Below are 13,301 nucleotides of genomic sequence, written 5' to 3' on the forward strand. Positions count from 1 at the left end.
AACTGGAAATAATAATTTTTTAAGAGGCTTTGAGAATTTGTCTTTCCTCTTGCTCATTTTTATCTCCTGTCAACCACACCCGATGCTAGCTCAAAGTATACACTTAGATGTCCCTGGCCTTCATATTCTGGAAGATTGTATCAGCAGAAATAACCATTAACCCTCTGGAATGACACATGACACATGACACCGGCCATTAAATCATCAATATATTGACCAAATGGAATTATTTGCTTCATCTAAGTCTAAGGGCAGGAAAATGGGAAAAGCAAAATTATAGATTGGGCTGTTGTGAGGGCAGATTCAGAGACCCAGACTTCTAGGCATATTCCAGAAAAGTATGGAAATGAATCAGGCTTCTCAGATTTCTTTTAGCTTCTTCGGCTCCTCTGGTAAATAGGACGTGTCTGATGGAGGTGGCAGCTCCACTGGCTGACTAATAGGATACAGTCTCCTCTCCACTGCCAACATTTTGGGTCAAGGGCATTGAACTGACCCTTGCAATGAATGCATGGGATCTGTATGAGGAAAACCGGAGAATCTTAATTAAGGGTAGGACATAAGATGAAATAAATATAGAAAATAGCACGTTATGTAGAAAGACTAAATATGCCAAATTCATTAAATTTTAGGGTTAATATTACCCCAAGCAAAATCCCAATGAATATAATACTGGCCCAAATGATTCTAAAGTCTGTTCTGAAAAATAAATATAGCGCTAATTTTTTTTGAGACAATGAAGAGTAAGGAGGAGATACCTCCTTCACCATGCAGAAAAATGCATTATAACGTGGTAGTAATTAAAATGGCATTGTCGTGGTTCACGAACAGAAATGGGAAGGAATAGTCTGAGACAGACCCTACCATATGTAAGAATGCATAATGGAAAAGTGTGTAATTGTTAAATAGTATTCATCTTTTGTGCATCAAAGGATGCCATCCATAGAGTGAAAAGGCAATCCATGAGAAGATATCTGCAAACCATATATTTGATAAGGGGTTAATATCCAGAATATATAAAGAACTCCCACAATTCAACAACAACAACAAAATCAAACAACCTGATTCAAAATGGGCTAAGGACTTGAATAGACATTTCTCTAAAGATGAAATCAGTGATGTACCCGAGGGTAAAAAAAAAAAAAAATTTTAGATTCTGTCCATATATCACATATCAAAATTAATTCCAGATGTAGTAGAGCTTTGCACCTAAAAAAAAAAATCAAATCATAGGAAAGTTGAAGAAATTATTTTTGTTAATCTGACAACATGGAATAAGGTCATAAGCATAAACATAAAACCTAAGAAAAGTTATCATACATGTGGCTACCAGCCTGGGGATTCAAAAGAGTTAGGCTGCAACTGTTGTTTCCTTTGCAAAACCAATTTTTAGTTTCTCCCCATAAATACTACAACTACTCTCTACTCATTTTTTAATTTTAATTTTATATTGGAGTATAGTTGATTTACAATGTTGTGTTAGTTTCAGGAATACAGCAAAGTGATTCAGTCATATACATATCTATTCTTTTTCAGATTCTTTTCCCGTATAGGTTATTACAGAGTATTGGGTAGAGTTCCTGTGCTATACAGTAGGTCCTTGTTGATTATCTATTTTATATATAGTTCTACTCATTATTTTTAATGAGCAAAACCATTTCCTTGACACGAACTTGGTGCAACCTTGTCTTCCTCCTGGTTTAACCTTCAGATGTTAGGCTAGAGGGTGCATTCCTCTTTCTGAAGAGTGAGCCTTGGGCCCACGCTCTCGCTTCATTAAAGACAGCTCCCTCTGTCTGGCTGTCTTCTTTCCATCATTTTGCCAAGTCTCCTCTTTTACTGGATAATTCCCATGAGCATAAATACATGTTTGCTCTCTCAGTTTGCAAAACACACACACACACACACTCGCACGCACACACTGGCCCCTCCATCCCCACCCCTCCTCCAGCTGTTGCCTCACTTCTCTACTCCCCTGCAGAGGATGACTGTTGGGAAGAACTGTCTAGGAACACAGCCTCCATATCCTCAGTTCATCTATCCTTCAGCCCACTCCAATCTGGCTTCTGCCACCAACACACAAATGAAACTGCTTTTGTCATGTCACAAACCAATTCCGTTTGCCGCAATCTTTGGGCCCTTTTCGATGCTCATTCCAGGCACATTTGACAGAATGGATGGTTTCCTCTCCTCAGCATGCTCTCCGCTCTTGGGATCTGTGGCAGGACAACATCTCCTGATTTCCCCCTCAGTTTATGGTTCTCTTCTCTCTCTTGAATACTTGCCCTGGATAATCCCATTCATTTCCATGGCTTTAAAAACATCCCATCTGGGGGAGTTCCCTGGTAGCCTTGTGGTTAGGATTCCGGGCTTTCACTGCCATGGCCCGGTTTCGATACCTGGTTGGGGAAGTAAGATCCCGCAAAAAGATTCCATGTGCTGACTGTTTCTGACTTTACACACTCACATGTCCATCAGCTACCCCTACATCTCAGCTTGGAGGTCCAATAGTATTTCAAAAAAAACTTGTCGAAAATGGGCATCTTCAGTTTCCCCCATAACCTGCCTTCACCTCACACAGGCTTCCTAATCACATCTTCTGTGTTGCTCAAGCTAGAAACTTGGGAATCATCCTTGACTCGTAATCACGAGTCCCATCTATTCTGCTTCTGAAATACATCTCAACTTCCTCTCGTTCTTTCTATGTCCACTGCCACCATCCTGGTCTGTACTATATCATCTCTGGCCTAGATTACTGCCCAAGACCCATTCTTGCCCCTCCCTAATCTTTCTCTTTGCATCCCTGCCTATGGCTCCAAACCAATTGCCTCGGGTCTCAGATATGTCATCGGGATAAAGTCAAGAGGAGTTTGCTTTTGAATTGTATGTCCAATGAGAAGGGAAGAGAAAAATCAAGAATGACTAGGGTTTTGCTTGAGCAACTTTGCACGAGGCAATGACTGTTATCAAGGTGGGAAAGTCTGGGTCAGGTACAGGTTTGGCTGACAGGGATGGGTTGGAGTGGTGATCAATAGTTTTCCATGTGCTAATCCTGAAATGTCATTCAGCCAAGCAGGAGTGTGCTATAGTTGCAAAACAATATTAGACAGGATAGATGTTTGTTGAATGAATAAGTGAACCAAACTAGGCTGCCGGAGAAGCAAATTCTGGGGGAAAGATTTGGAAGAGTTTGTAAGGCTGTGAGGTTAACATTCTAATGGAAATCCCTGGTATTATTTGGATATATGGGCCTGGAGAGCAATAGGAAAATTAGACCTGGAGGCTTAGACCTGAGGGTTATCTTGAGAGTTTAAACTATGGAAAAGATAAGATGAAAGTGAAACTTCTAGAAAACTAAAATATTTTCTTTTCACATATTTTATTCAAAATAAAATCAGTTTTATTGAGTTGGATGGGGAAATGTTTAGTGTCATCCCTTTCTTCTACCCACTAGAAGCCAGTAGCTCTCCTCTCCCTCTACTCCAAGTGGTGACAACCAAAAATGTCACTAGACATTTCCCGTCCCCAGGGTCGAGGAGAGAATCGCCCCTTGTTGAGAACTACAGGATTACAGCAATGGCAATGAGAAAATCGGTACTTCTTTTCAGCCACTGAAATGTTAATATTAGAGAATACTGGAGAGAGAACTACCAAGTAGTGGCGTTCTGAGCTTTTACCCTGCAAAAAGCTCTTGGAAAGAATTTGATCATGAAGCAGGCTGCGTGCACCGCGAGGGCGTGGGGTAGGGAAAGAGGGTGGAGGAGCGCTGCCACGCAGGAGAGCATCGCTGAAGGCCGGGGCAGAGGAGAGCAGCCAGCACCTGGGCTCAGCGTTGCAGACAGCGCTGTCTCCCCCTGAAGAAATCCTGGCTGCTCTCCACACGCCGATGGCTTTGGTGGAAACAGGCAGGTCCCAGCATTGCTGAACTCGATGGGTGTTTAATCTCACTGGAGATGACTCAGTACAGTTCACCTGCTGCCCCCTAGCGAGGCGGCTCGGGATGCCTGGTAAGTTGTGGTACCTCTCGAACTGCGTGTCCAGGCTGAACTGCCAAGCTGGCTCTGGGAGTGAATAACAGGGGTGGTGCCGTTTGCAGCAACATGGATGGACCTGGAGACTGTCGTGCTGGGTGGGGTGGGTCGGACAGAGATTGAGGTGGTGTCGCTTATGTGCTGAATCTAAAAGAAAGGTGACGGGGGTGAACTTATTTGCGAGGTGGAAACAGACAGACTGAGATCACGAGCTTGTGGTCGTGGGGGGGGGCGCGTGGGGTGGGAGTGGGGGGAGGGATAGTTAGGGAGATTGGGATTGACATGTACCACTGCTGTATTTAAAATGGATGACCGGCGGGGACCTGCTGTGTAGCTCGGGAAACTCTGCTCAGTATTATGTGACGCCTAGATGGGAGAATTTGAAAGAGAATAGATACACTTATATGTATGACTGAATCATTTTGCTGTGCACCTGAAGCTGACACGGCATTGTTAATCAACTATACGCCAATATAAAATAAAAAGTTAAAAAAAAAAAAACCAAAACACAAAAAACCAGGATCCAAGAGACCAGAACAGGTTGGCCTTCTAGCTTTCCTCCCGTCCTTGCTCCAAATAGCACCCTTAACAGTCACTAGCAACTTCCCAAACGTGGCGAAGGGGACGGCACAGGACGTCAATGGGACAGCGGGGGCGCGGGGGGCTGGTGGTGACGGAAAGGCTCGACCACTGCAAGTGCTTCCCCGGCGGTAAAAGTAGCCCGGCGAAAAGTGGGCTGGGGCAGCCGCTAGGGCACCAGGAACATGCTGTCTCTCGGTCGCCCTCTGCTGTCGAGACGAGTGAGGACAGCTCCTGCAAGAGACCGTTCTGTTCAGGAGGCACAAATTAAGATGCTAGGCACCGATATAGGCCACGGGATGACATTGCTTCTTACCAGCTGCAGTGAAGACAGATCATCTATTTCAGTGTGTGTGCCAGGAAAAGAAACGCTAATCATAGACCGTAGAGTCCCAAAGCACAGATTTAGAGATATTGAGGGACTAACCCTGTCCCTGAAACATAACAACTGCATATGGGAGGGTAGCAGTAGGGATAAGAATTAGTTCTCTGAGGAGAGGGTTAAAATGATCTCCATACCGGGGATGTATGCAAGGCCCCTACTCTTTGTACTTCTTTTGAGAGGAAATCTTGAGTTTAAGTCATACCACAAGGATTATGAAAAAGATTATTCATATATTTAAAAGATTTATCACAACTTTAAATAGAGGTCATTCTAAATAACTAAAATATTTTTGATTTACCAAAACTTACAAGGAATTTGTATATATACATATGTTTGTGTGTGTGTTTGTGTTGATCACATAAAGCAAAAATCCTCATGTATGTATCTGCATGTTTCATCTGAGTTAAGGTTTTGAATAAAGGAATTTGAAGAGAGGAGACATGATTTGACCTGTTCTGAAAGGATTCTGGCTGCTGTGTTGGGAATAGACTATAGGAGATCAAGGTGGTGGCAGGGAGACCAGTTAGTGGGGTACTTTGGTTTTCTAGGCAAGGTGATGGGGGCTGTGATCAGGGCGGTAGTGGTGCAGGTGGTGATGAATGGTCAGAATCTAAGTATATTTTAAATGTAGAAGCAGTGGGATTTGTGGATGTGCTTAGATTGGGTGAGCGAGAGAGACAGAGACATCAAAGTCAAGGATGACTGAGCAACTAGGAGAATGGAGTTGCCATCAACCGAGATGGAGGAGACTGTGGTCGGGGTGGGAGGGGAGGGAACAGTAGGAGCTGGAGAGAAGAGATTCTGAGTGTAGACACTGAGTGAAGACATCTATTAGACATTCTACTGGAAGGCCAAGCATAGTAAGTCTCCTACATACGAATGAGTTCTGTTGTGAGAGCATGTTCGTAAGTCCAATTTGTTCCTAAGTCCAACAAACGTAGCCTAGGTACTCAGCTAACACAATTGGCTATACAGTAGTATACTGTAATAGGTTTATAATACTTTTCACACAAATAATACATAAAAAACAAACACAAAAATAAAGAAAACATTTTTAATCTTACAGTGCAGTACCTTGAAAAGTACAGTAGTACAGTACAACAGCTGGCATCCAGGGGCTGGCACCAAGTGAACAGGAAAGAAGAGTTACTGACTGGAGGAGGGAGAGGGGTTGGGAGATGGTAGAGCTGAAGGATTGTCAGCAATAGGAGATGGAGGGCAAGCTGCAACTTCACTCACACCTGACGCTGATGGAACGCACATTCGCATCTTTGAAAGTTCGAAACTTGAAGGTTCGTATGTAGGGGGCTTACTGTACACTGTTGAATATGAATCTGGAGTTCAGGGGAGAGGCCCATGCCAGAAATTTGGCCCATACCAAATTGGAAGGCATCAAGATAGAGTTGCTGTTTAAAGCCATAACAGTGTATGAGACCCCCAAGAACGGAGCCTTGGGCACTCTCAAGAGGTTAGGGGTGAGAGAAGGAATCAGTAAGGGGGTCTGAGAGGGAGACTCAGTGAGGTGGGACAGAGTGAGGCCAAATGGGGACAGGGGGAGGGGTGATGCGTGCTGAGGAGGGCGTCACAAGGTCTGCTACACGTGGTTATGATTTCAACAAACTGAGGGGTGGGGTGTGTACCTCGCTGTGTTGGGAGGTGGGCACAAAGACTGGGACAGATCGTGAGGACACCAGAGAGGGTTTCATTAGGAGTCTGGTTTTGATCAGGGACTGATACGATCAGAAGTGTTTCAGAAACCACCGCGTGGCAGAGTGTGGCATTTAGAAGCATATACTCCATAGTTGTAGAGTAACAATTCACTTTTCGCTTATATACTGTGCATTGCTTCATTAACTATAGTGATGTATTAATTTTGTAATTGAAAAACTATTAAAATGAATGAGAAATATGAGAAGACTGGAAACCAGTAATTGGAAAGTGCATTGTAACAGCTCGGGAAAGAGATGATTAGGGTTCGAAGGAGGACCCTGGCTGGGAGATGCAGTGAAGTCAGACGCTTAGATCTTCAGCATCTGGCGATCTGCTAGGAACTGGCTAAAGGAGACAGGAAGATGGAGGGGACTTGTCACCAAGCTCAGAGGGGACATCACCTCCTCACCCACCTCTCCCAAACAAAACCTGGACCCCTCCTTCCAAAAGTAATCTGTCTCAACATCTTGACGACGCAGACAAGTAGGGATGAAATTCATCTCTACTGTTCAGAACATGAACAAATCGGTTACGTAAATGATTTTATTCAAACTCATGTGTTTTCTTTTTCCTAGAGTAAAAAAAAATGGAGGTATTAAGTGATATTATCTGTTATAAAGATAACTTTGTGGGGACAACCTCTTCAAAAAAAGTGATAGGCACTTTCCCTAATGACATGGCTTTCTGACATGAACCAGATATCTGGTTTTGCTAATTTGGGGATGCATTTGATGTTTATCTGTCCATGAGTAGCAGACAGAAAAGTGGACCTGCCCACACATTCTCATTAGGTTCACCTGTGTAGCTTTCTGCTTAAATCAGTGGACAATATGTTACCCAGACATACACTTTGCAACCTGTTAAGACAGTCAACTGAGAGGCTGAGTAGGCGGTGGAAGATTCAGGTGTGTACTTTTTAGCCTTAGCTTCCAAGTATACCTACCTGAAGTTTGACACTAGGCATTTCTAAGGCTTGTCAGAGTGAAAAATCAGTATCTGCAGAGGATTGCCTTAATAAGAATATGCAGACAACCAATCCCTCCAGAATCTGGTTTTTTTTATGTGTGGGTGGAGCTAAGTCTTAAAGAGCTATTTACTGGGACTCCGGTACTTTGGAAGATTTAAGGATTTGCTTTCACTGAATTGCACTCCAATATATCATCGATCTGTCCTGTACCACGACATTGGTCATTTTACTTCTAGGAATGTTAACCTGGATGACCCCACCAGAGTCCTCATGAAGTCCCAGGGGCAAAACTTACCTTAGGCCTCAATACCAGGAGAGAGGTATACTTCTGGATTATGTGTCTTAACTTGTGGAGACTTATCAATGGACGTCCTTTTCAAGGCAAAACAAGTTCAGGGTTGAATTCACTGCCTAATTCTTGTAAGTGCTCAGGCTACTGTAGCATGCATTTTGTTTTGAATATATCCCTGGGCTTTATCTTGTCTATTAATTTTCCATTCAACTATAATTCTTTTACTTTGTGTTTTAATACGCTATCTCACTTTTATTATTTTTTTCAACGAGGCAGGAAACAGCAAACCTTGGACTCAGGGTAGACACAGGAATGGGGGAAGGAGACGGAAATATGAAAGGAATTACGTTAAGTTAAAAAGGCCACTGCTACAGAGATAAATATGATGAAATGTGAAATAAACTAAAAGGTCATCCTAGAAGGAAAATGCAAGGGCAAGCCCCTCAGCACATTTTCTGTGTGCTACTGAATTCACTCACATCTCCTTTAAAAAAAAATCTCTCTCCCCAGACTACAAATGAACCATCTAATGAATTCTGAACGTCATCTTGATTTAATGTGAAATGTCAAGAACTACTTCTAAGTAAATGAACATGTCTCCTATAAAGTGCCATACAAAGGCAATTTTAATTTGCTAAAACAAACAAACAAAAAAACCAAACAGAACACACTTTTTCTTACTGCTACATCTACCATCTTAAAGAAGCGATACCCAGAATTTAAATAACCTATTTTCAGGTGTTACTTAAACAAAAGCATTTGTGTGAGTGTTCTTGTAAGAAAAACCAGTGGCAAACAAACAAAACCAGAGCCCATACGCGTAATTCTGGCTACGAATTTTAAATTAGGTTTTATTTTTCTGTCCTGAAAATTCTGTTTACTAAAACTTCATAGTATAATAGAAACAGACACATAAATCCATTGAGCCTCTGCATAAACAAACGTTTTCAGACTTTACTCCTGATGCATTCTTCAAATTACCCGCAAAAAACTAACTGCTTATAAAGAATGTTTTAGGCTATGCTGATGATTTAAAAACAAGCACACAACCAACATAAAAACAAAGAATCTTCCTCTTTTTCAGGAGAAACGTCTTATGTGAAGTTATCCTCTCGAAACATGTTTGGTGTCAATTCTGGGTGAACCAGGATGGCCGCTTCCGTTCTCGCTCAATGATCCTCTTGCCCTGATCTTGCTTGGAGGGTGTCTCCCCCAAGTACAGCACCATGGTCTCCACGGTAGGAGCCTTGAAAGGGCCTCCCTCTTGCTTCCCTATCTGTCGTCTGATTTCCGCTGTCTCTTTACACACCTTCTCATAGCAATAGCCACAGAGGACGTGTTTCTGTTTCAGGTGACCACATTCAGGACAAACGTCTATATTGTTCTTAAAAAAAAAAACCAACCAAACAAAAACATTTTAACAAGAGGCAACATAACGCACACATCATCACTGACAGGAATGAGGCTTATATGGAAACTTTCTTGGAATGTCCATGCGGCACAAGGTCACAGGATCACCCAGTTCAACCTCATTTTAATAGGGAAACTGAGGACACACACTGATTTGAATCAGTAGAAAAATTGGGACTAGAACTCAGGTCTACCGACTTTGAATCTGGTACATTTTTACTGAAATACAACAGTCTTATTATGTGAAACGGTACTCCATTCCCCCATCCTCAAAAACTAAACATCTGATAAGAGCCCATCAACACACTGGGGTGATCCACACAGCCAGCATCTTAAATAAGACACCAAGGTAAAGGGAATTCACTTTTTCTTTCAGTCTATCCTGGGAAGAACAAGATGATAAACACATTACAAGTTGGCTTCCCCTGGTCATCAGAGTGTAATTCAAATTCCTGTATGAAGTATAGCTGGTATGTGGTGTGAGTTTTCTTCCTATAAATGAACACTGATTATTCCTTAATGTAAAACTCTCTATATATTACAATTGGAGGGTATTTTCATGAGTTTTATATGTCTACCCAACTTTGATAAGACAATTCTAACCTCTAAAGAAGTCCTTTCATTGTGTTCTAAAGGTAGGTTTGAAATATAAAGAAAAATAGTAAACGGGAACATCAAAGAAACTCTGAACACTTCCGAAGATTAATCTACAAACGCTTGTGAGGCAGACGACAAAAAGAACTCCATTTTCTGAAAGAAACAAAAAACCTTGCAAATCATTTGCCTCACCGACTTCTCATCTTACTCCAACACCTGGAAAACTGGATCGCACATCCAACTTCGAGGTACGGAAAAAATACCCACCGTCAGCTGGTGCCCTTTTCCTAACAAATCCCTCAGCATAGCACACTATATGTAGCAGAAAACAATTCACCAAAGGAAATGAATGCACAAGACGAGAGCTATTCTTTTCCCTCAGAAAAAACAAAGTCAGGGAAGTCATGTAACAGATCTCATTCCTAAACTCTTAAATTCTCTCAACCAAATTGTATGAATTATTGGTGCCTCAATTAATGAAGTATTTTTCAGTTGCACATTTTAAGTCTGGTCCCAACTGCGACTCAATAATACTTTAGAGTTTAAGTTCTAAGGGTTTGGTTTAATACTGAACGTGGAGGCTCATGAAAGTCCATTTTCTGTCCTTGAGTTCCATCTGTACTGCTCCACTGCTGGGGAATGCCGTGGAGTAAACAGGAACTCAAATCACGGCTGTTAAAGCCATAAATTAACAGATCAAAGGTAACAAACGCTAAAATTTTTGTTACTAGATCAATGAAGAAAGTGTACCCATGGGACATGGTGGGGGGGTGAGGGAGAAGGACCACTGAGATCTAGAATTGTCTGAGGATAGGAACGCACACACAAAAAGTTTCAAGAGAAGAATGTGACTTCAATAGGAGACTGCTAGGGTTCAAATCCTGGCTTCACCTTTTAAGTCTGGGACCACGGGCAAATTCTTTTTGCCTCAGTTTCTTCATCCTAAAACTGAGCAAAACAATATCTACTCTGGAGGATTGTTGTGAGGATATGATGAGAAAATTCATGTAAAGCGCTTAGATATATCATCAGCACTTAATAGATATTAGCTATTTTTATTACTTATCTAAGGATTTTCCTTCACAGTATCTTATTGGATACAGTGAAGAACAGAATAAATCTGTAAGGGCTAGTAAAACCCCATAATCGAATAGATCTACGCTTCTGACTTTAATTTTAGGGTCTGCCATAGTTAAAATGTTTATTCATATATGGTTCAAAATCACACAGCTCAGGACTGGCACAGCTCACAATACAAAAGTCACATAGACTCTTAACAACCCAGTCCTCTGTCCAGACTCTAAACTCCCTCCTTGACTGTGTTCCTAAGACTTAGGCTACAAGACAGTAGATACACACATACGTAACGAGAATATTGTATTTAATTTAGGCCAGAGGAAGGTAGACATGTAAGATCTGAAAATAATTCACTCATGGGTTATGTGAATAAACCAAGAGAATATGCAGTGGTGGACATGAGAAAAAGCACACCCACAAAAATCACCACATTACCTTAACTTTAATAAGCTTATGAGGGTTTCTTCTCCTACACCTGTTAACTTCAATGCTGCGTCTGTTTTTGGGAGCTGCCATCCAAATGATGCTCTCCAAAAAGCTGGAAATCTCCTTACTTCCACTGGTATCATTTGCTGGTTCTGTAAATATAGCTGGACCTTGGATCGCTAATGCTGGTCCTACAAAACAAACATGGAGATACAGAATCAGTTTCTAACTTCTAAATGACCATTTACAGGTATCATTCTCCTTAACAATCAACAATGATATATCAAAAGGCACATATAACTTAAAAATATTACATTCAACAGGCATTTAATAGGAAACCTTAGTAGCTATTGAAATATAGTAAAGCTCATACATAAAGTAATTTTAAAGAACACAGAATTTTTCTTAGTGGCACCTGCTTAAATGAATCGGTTAAATTCTACCAAGAGTTTCTCATAATACAGAACTCAGAGGTTTAGTAGTAAACGTGAATAAATCTAAGCTTGAGATTTCCAAAATCCACTTCCTACTGGCACTGAGATAACTGTTGATTGCCCTTTTATATTATATTCAAATTGGGTTAGCTACTCAGTCATATCCTGGTAGGCCCTTTAAGTCACTTCGTTCTTCGTAATATTTAATCTCAATCCCCGTCAGTTCTCTAAGAACTAGCTCGTCATTCTTTGTAGAATATTAATTTATTTATGTGACCATCAACATTTCACTTTTGTTTTTGAAATTGTTTATAAAATCAGAGAGATTCCATTACCCTCTCTTTGCTATATTCCTCAGACTTGCAAAAGTTCTTTTGACTTTAGGAACTCTTAAAAATATACAAAGCTGTCTAACACTTAACAACTGGTATTCCTTCTCAATATATCTAAAAGTATTGCTATGCATAGCCTGATGTAATAGCGCAGGCTCTGGAAGGTCTGTGTGACCTTGAGACCTTTCTGAGCCTACTTCTTCATTTGAAAAGTGGAGACACCTAATGGGATTGTTGTGGAGATTATCTCAGGAAGCATATGTAGGCTTTGACATATAGGGGGCTCACGGTTCAGACTGCCTGGGTATTATCATTATTATGTTCGGGATACCTTGGAAATCGAGTGGAATGTAAATGTCAAAGCAATGACAATTTCAACAACCAAGACACTTCCCTTTAAAATTAGTTTCCGGGGAAAACATGGGATCCGGATTCAACCGCACAAAGCTCAAATGCCACAGAGAGCAAATTGCTTTAGGGGGTGGGATGACTGGAAAGGAAAGATAAGAGAATCTAGATAGTGGCGTCCCTTGATGCTAAGCTACTGCGCTTCGGCTACATTCTGTGTACGAATGGGACGATAAGAGGACTTTTTTTCCCCTTACTTGCAGGGGACTGGGGAGCAAAACCAGGTGTCTCTTGTTTCTAAGTAAGTGAATGTCCGGGACAACGGCCCCTACGCGTGGCCGAAGATCAGGACGCGGAAGCAGGGCACAGTACGAGCGGTGCCCACCACTCTGCCTGGGGTCCCCTCCCCACCCCCCCTCTCCACGGAGGCTTTCTTTACGTACCCCATTGAGGACTGGGAAAGCCTGGCCGGCTCTGCCGAAATTTCCGCTGCAGTTGCTCCCAAAAGTTCCGGAGGAGTCCCTGAGCTGCGGGCCACAGCAGAACCTTCAGCATCAGCATGGGAGGCGCCATGTTGCTCGCCCGAAAGCCACTCCCACCGGACCGCTGGGTCCCGCCCCTACCTCGAGCATGCGCACACACGCAGAGTCGGGCAAACGCGCACCTGGAACTGCAACTCCCAGCATGCCCCTGAAGCGGCTCTGCCTTTCCTC

At 42.1% G+C, this 13,301-nt stretch overlaps 1 protein-coding gene across 1 annotated transcript; it reads right to left on the minus strand.

The window, feature by feature from the left end:
- Window positions 1–8,788: 8,788 nt before the first annotated feature.
- MRPL32 (mitochondrial ribosomal protein L32) lies at window positions 8,789–13,199 on the minus strand. Its single transcript, XM_082473662.1, has 3 exons — window positions 13,032–13,199; window positions 11,484–11,665; window positions 8,789–9,348 (listed from the first exon to the last, which is right to left on the minus strand). The coding sequence occupies exons 1-3, from the start codon at window positions 13,159–13,161 to the stop codon at window positions 9,094–9,096; spliced, it is 567 nt and encodes a 188-aa protein (XP_082329788.1). The 5' UTR covers window positions 13,162–13,199; the 3' UTR covers window positions 8,789–9,093.
- Between the last annotated feature and the right edge of the window lie 102 nt (window positions 13,200–13,301).

The sequence above is a fragment of the Balaenoptera physalus genome, assembly GCF_965194825.1.
Source record: "Balaenoptera physalus genome assembly, chromosome: 8".
Classification (NCBI taxonomy): domain Eukaryota; kingdom Metazoa; phylum Chordata; class Mammalia; order Artiodactyla; family Balaenopteridae; genus Balaenoptera; species Balaenoptera physalus.

Coding starts and splice junctions, on each gene's coding strand:
- MRPL32 (XM_082473662.1), bottom strand. CDS start 13,161: ATGGCGCCTCCCATGCTGATGCTGAAGGTTCTGCTGTGGCCCGCAGCT. Junction 11,666..13,031: donor CTTTCCCAGTCCTCAATGGG/GTACGTAAAGAA, acceptor TTTGTTTTGTAG/GACCAGCATTAGCGATCCAA. Junction 9,349..11,483: donor ATAAGCTTATTAAAGTTAAG/GTAATGTGGTGA, acceptor TTTTTTTTTAAG/AACAATATAGACGTTTGTCC.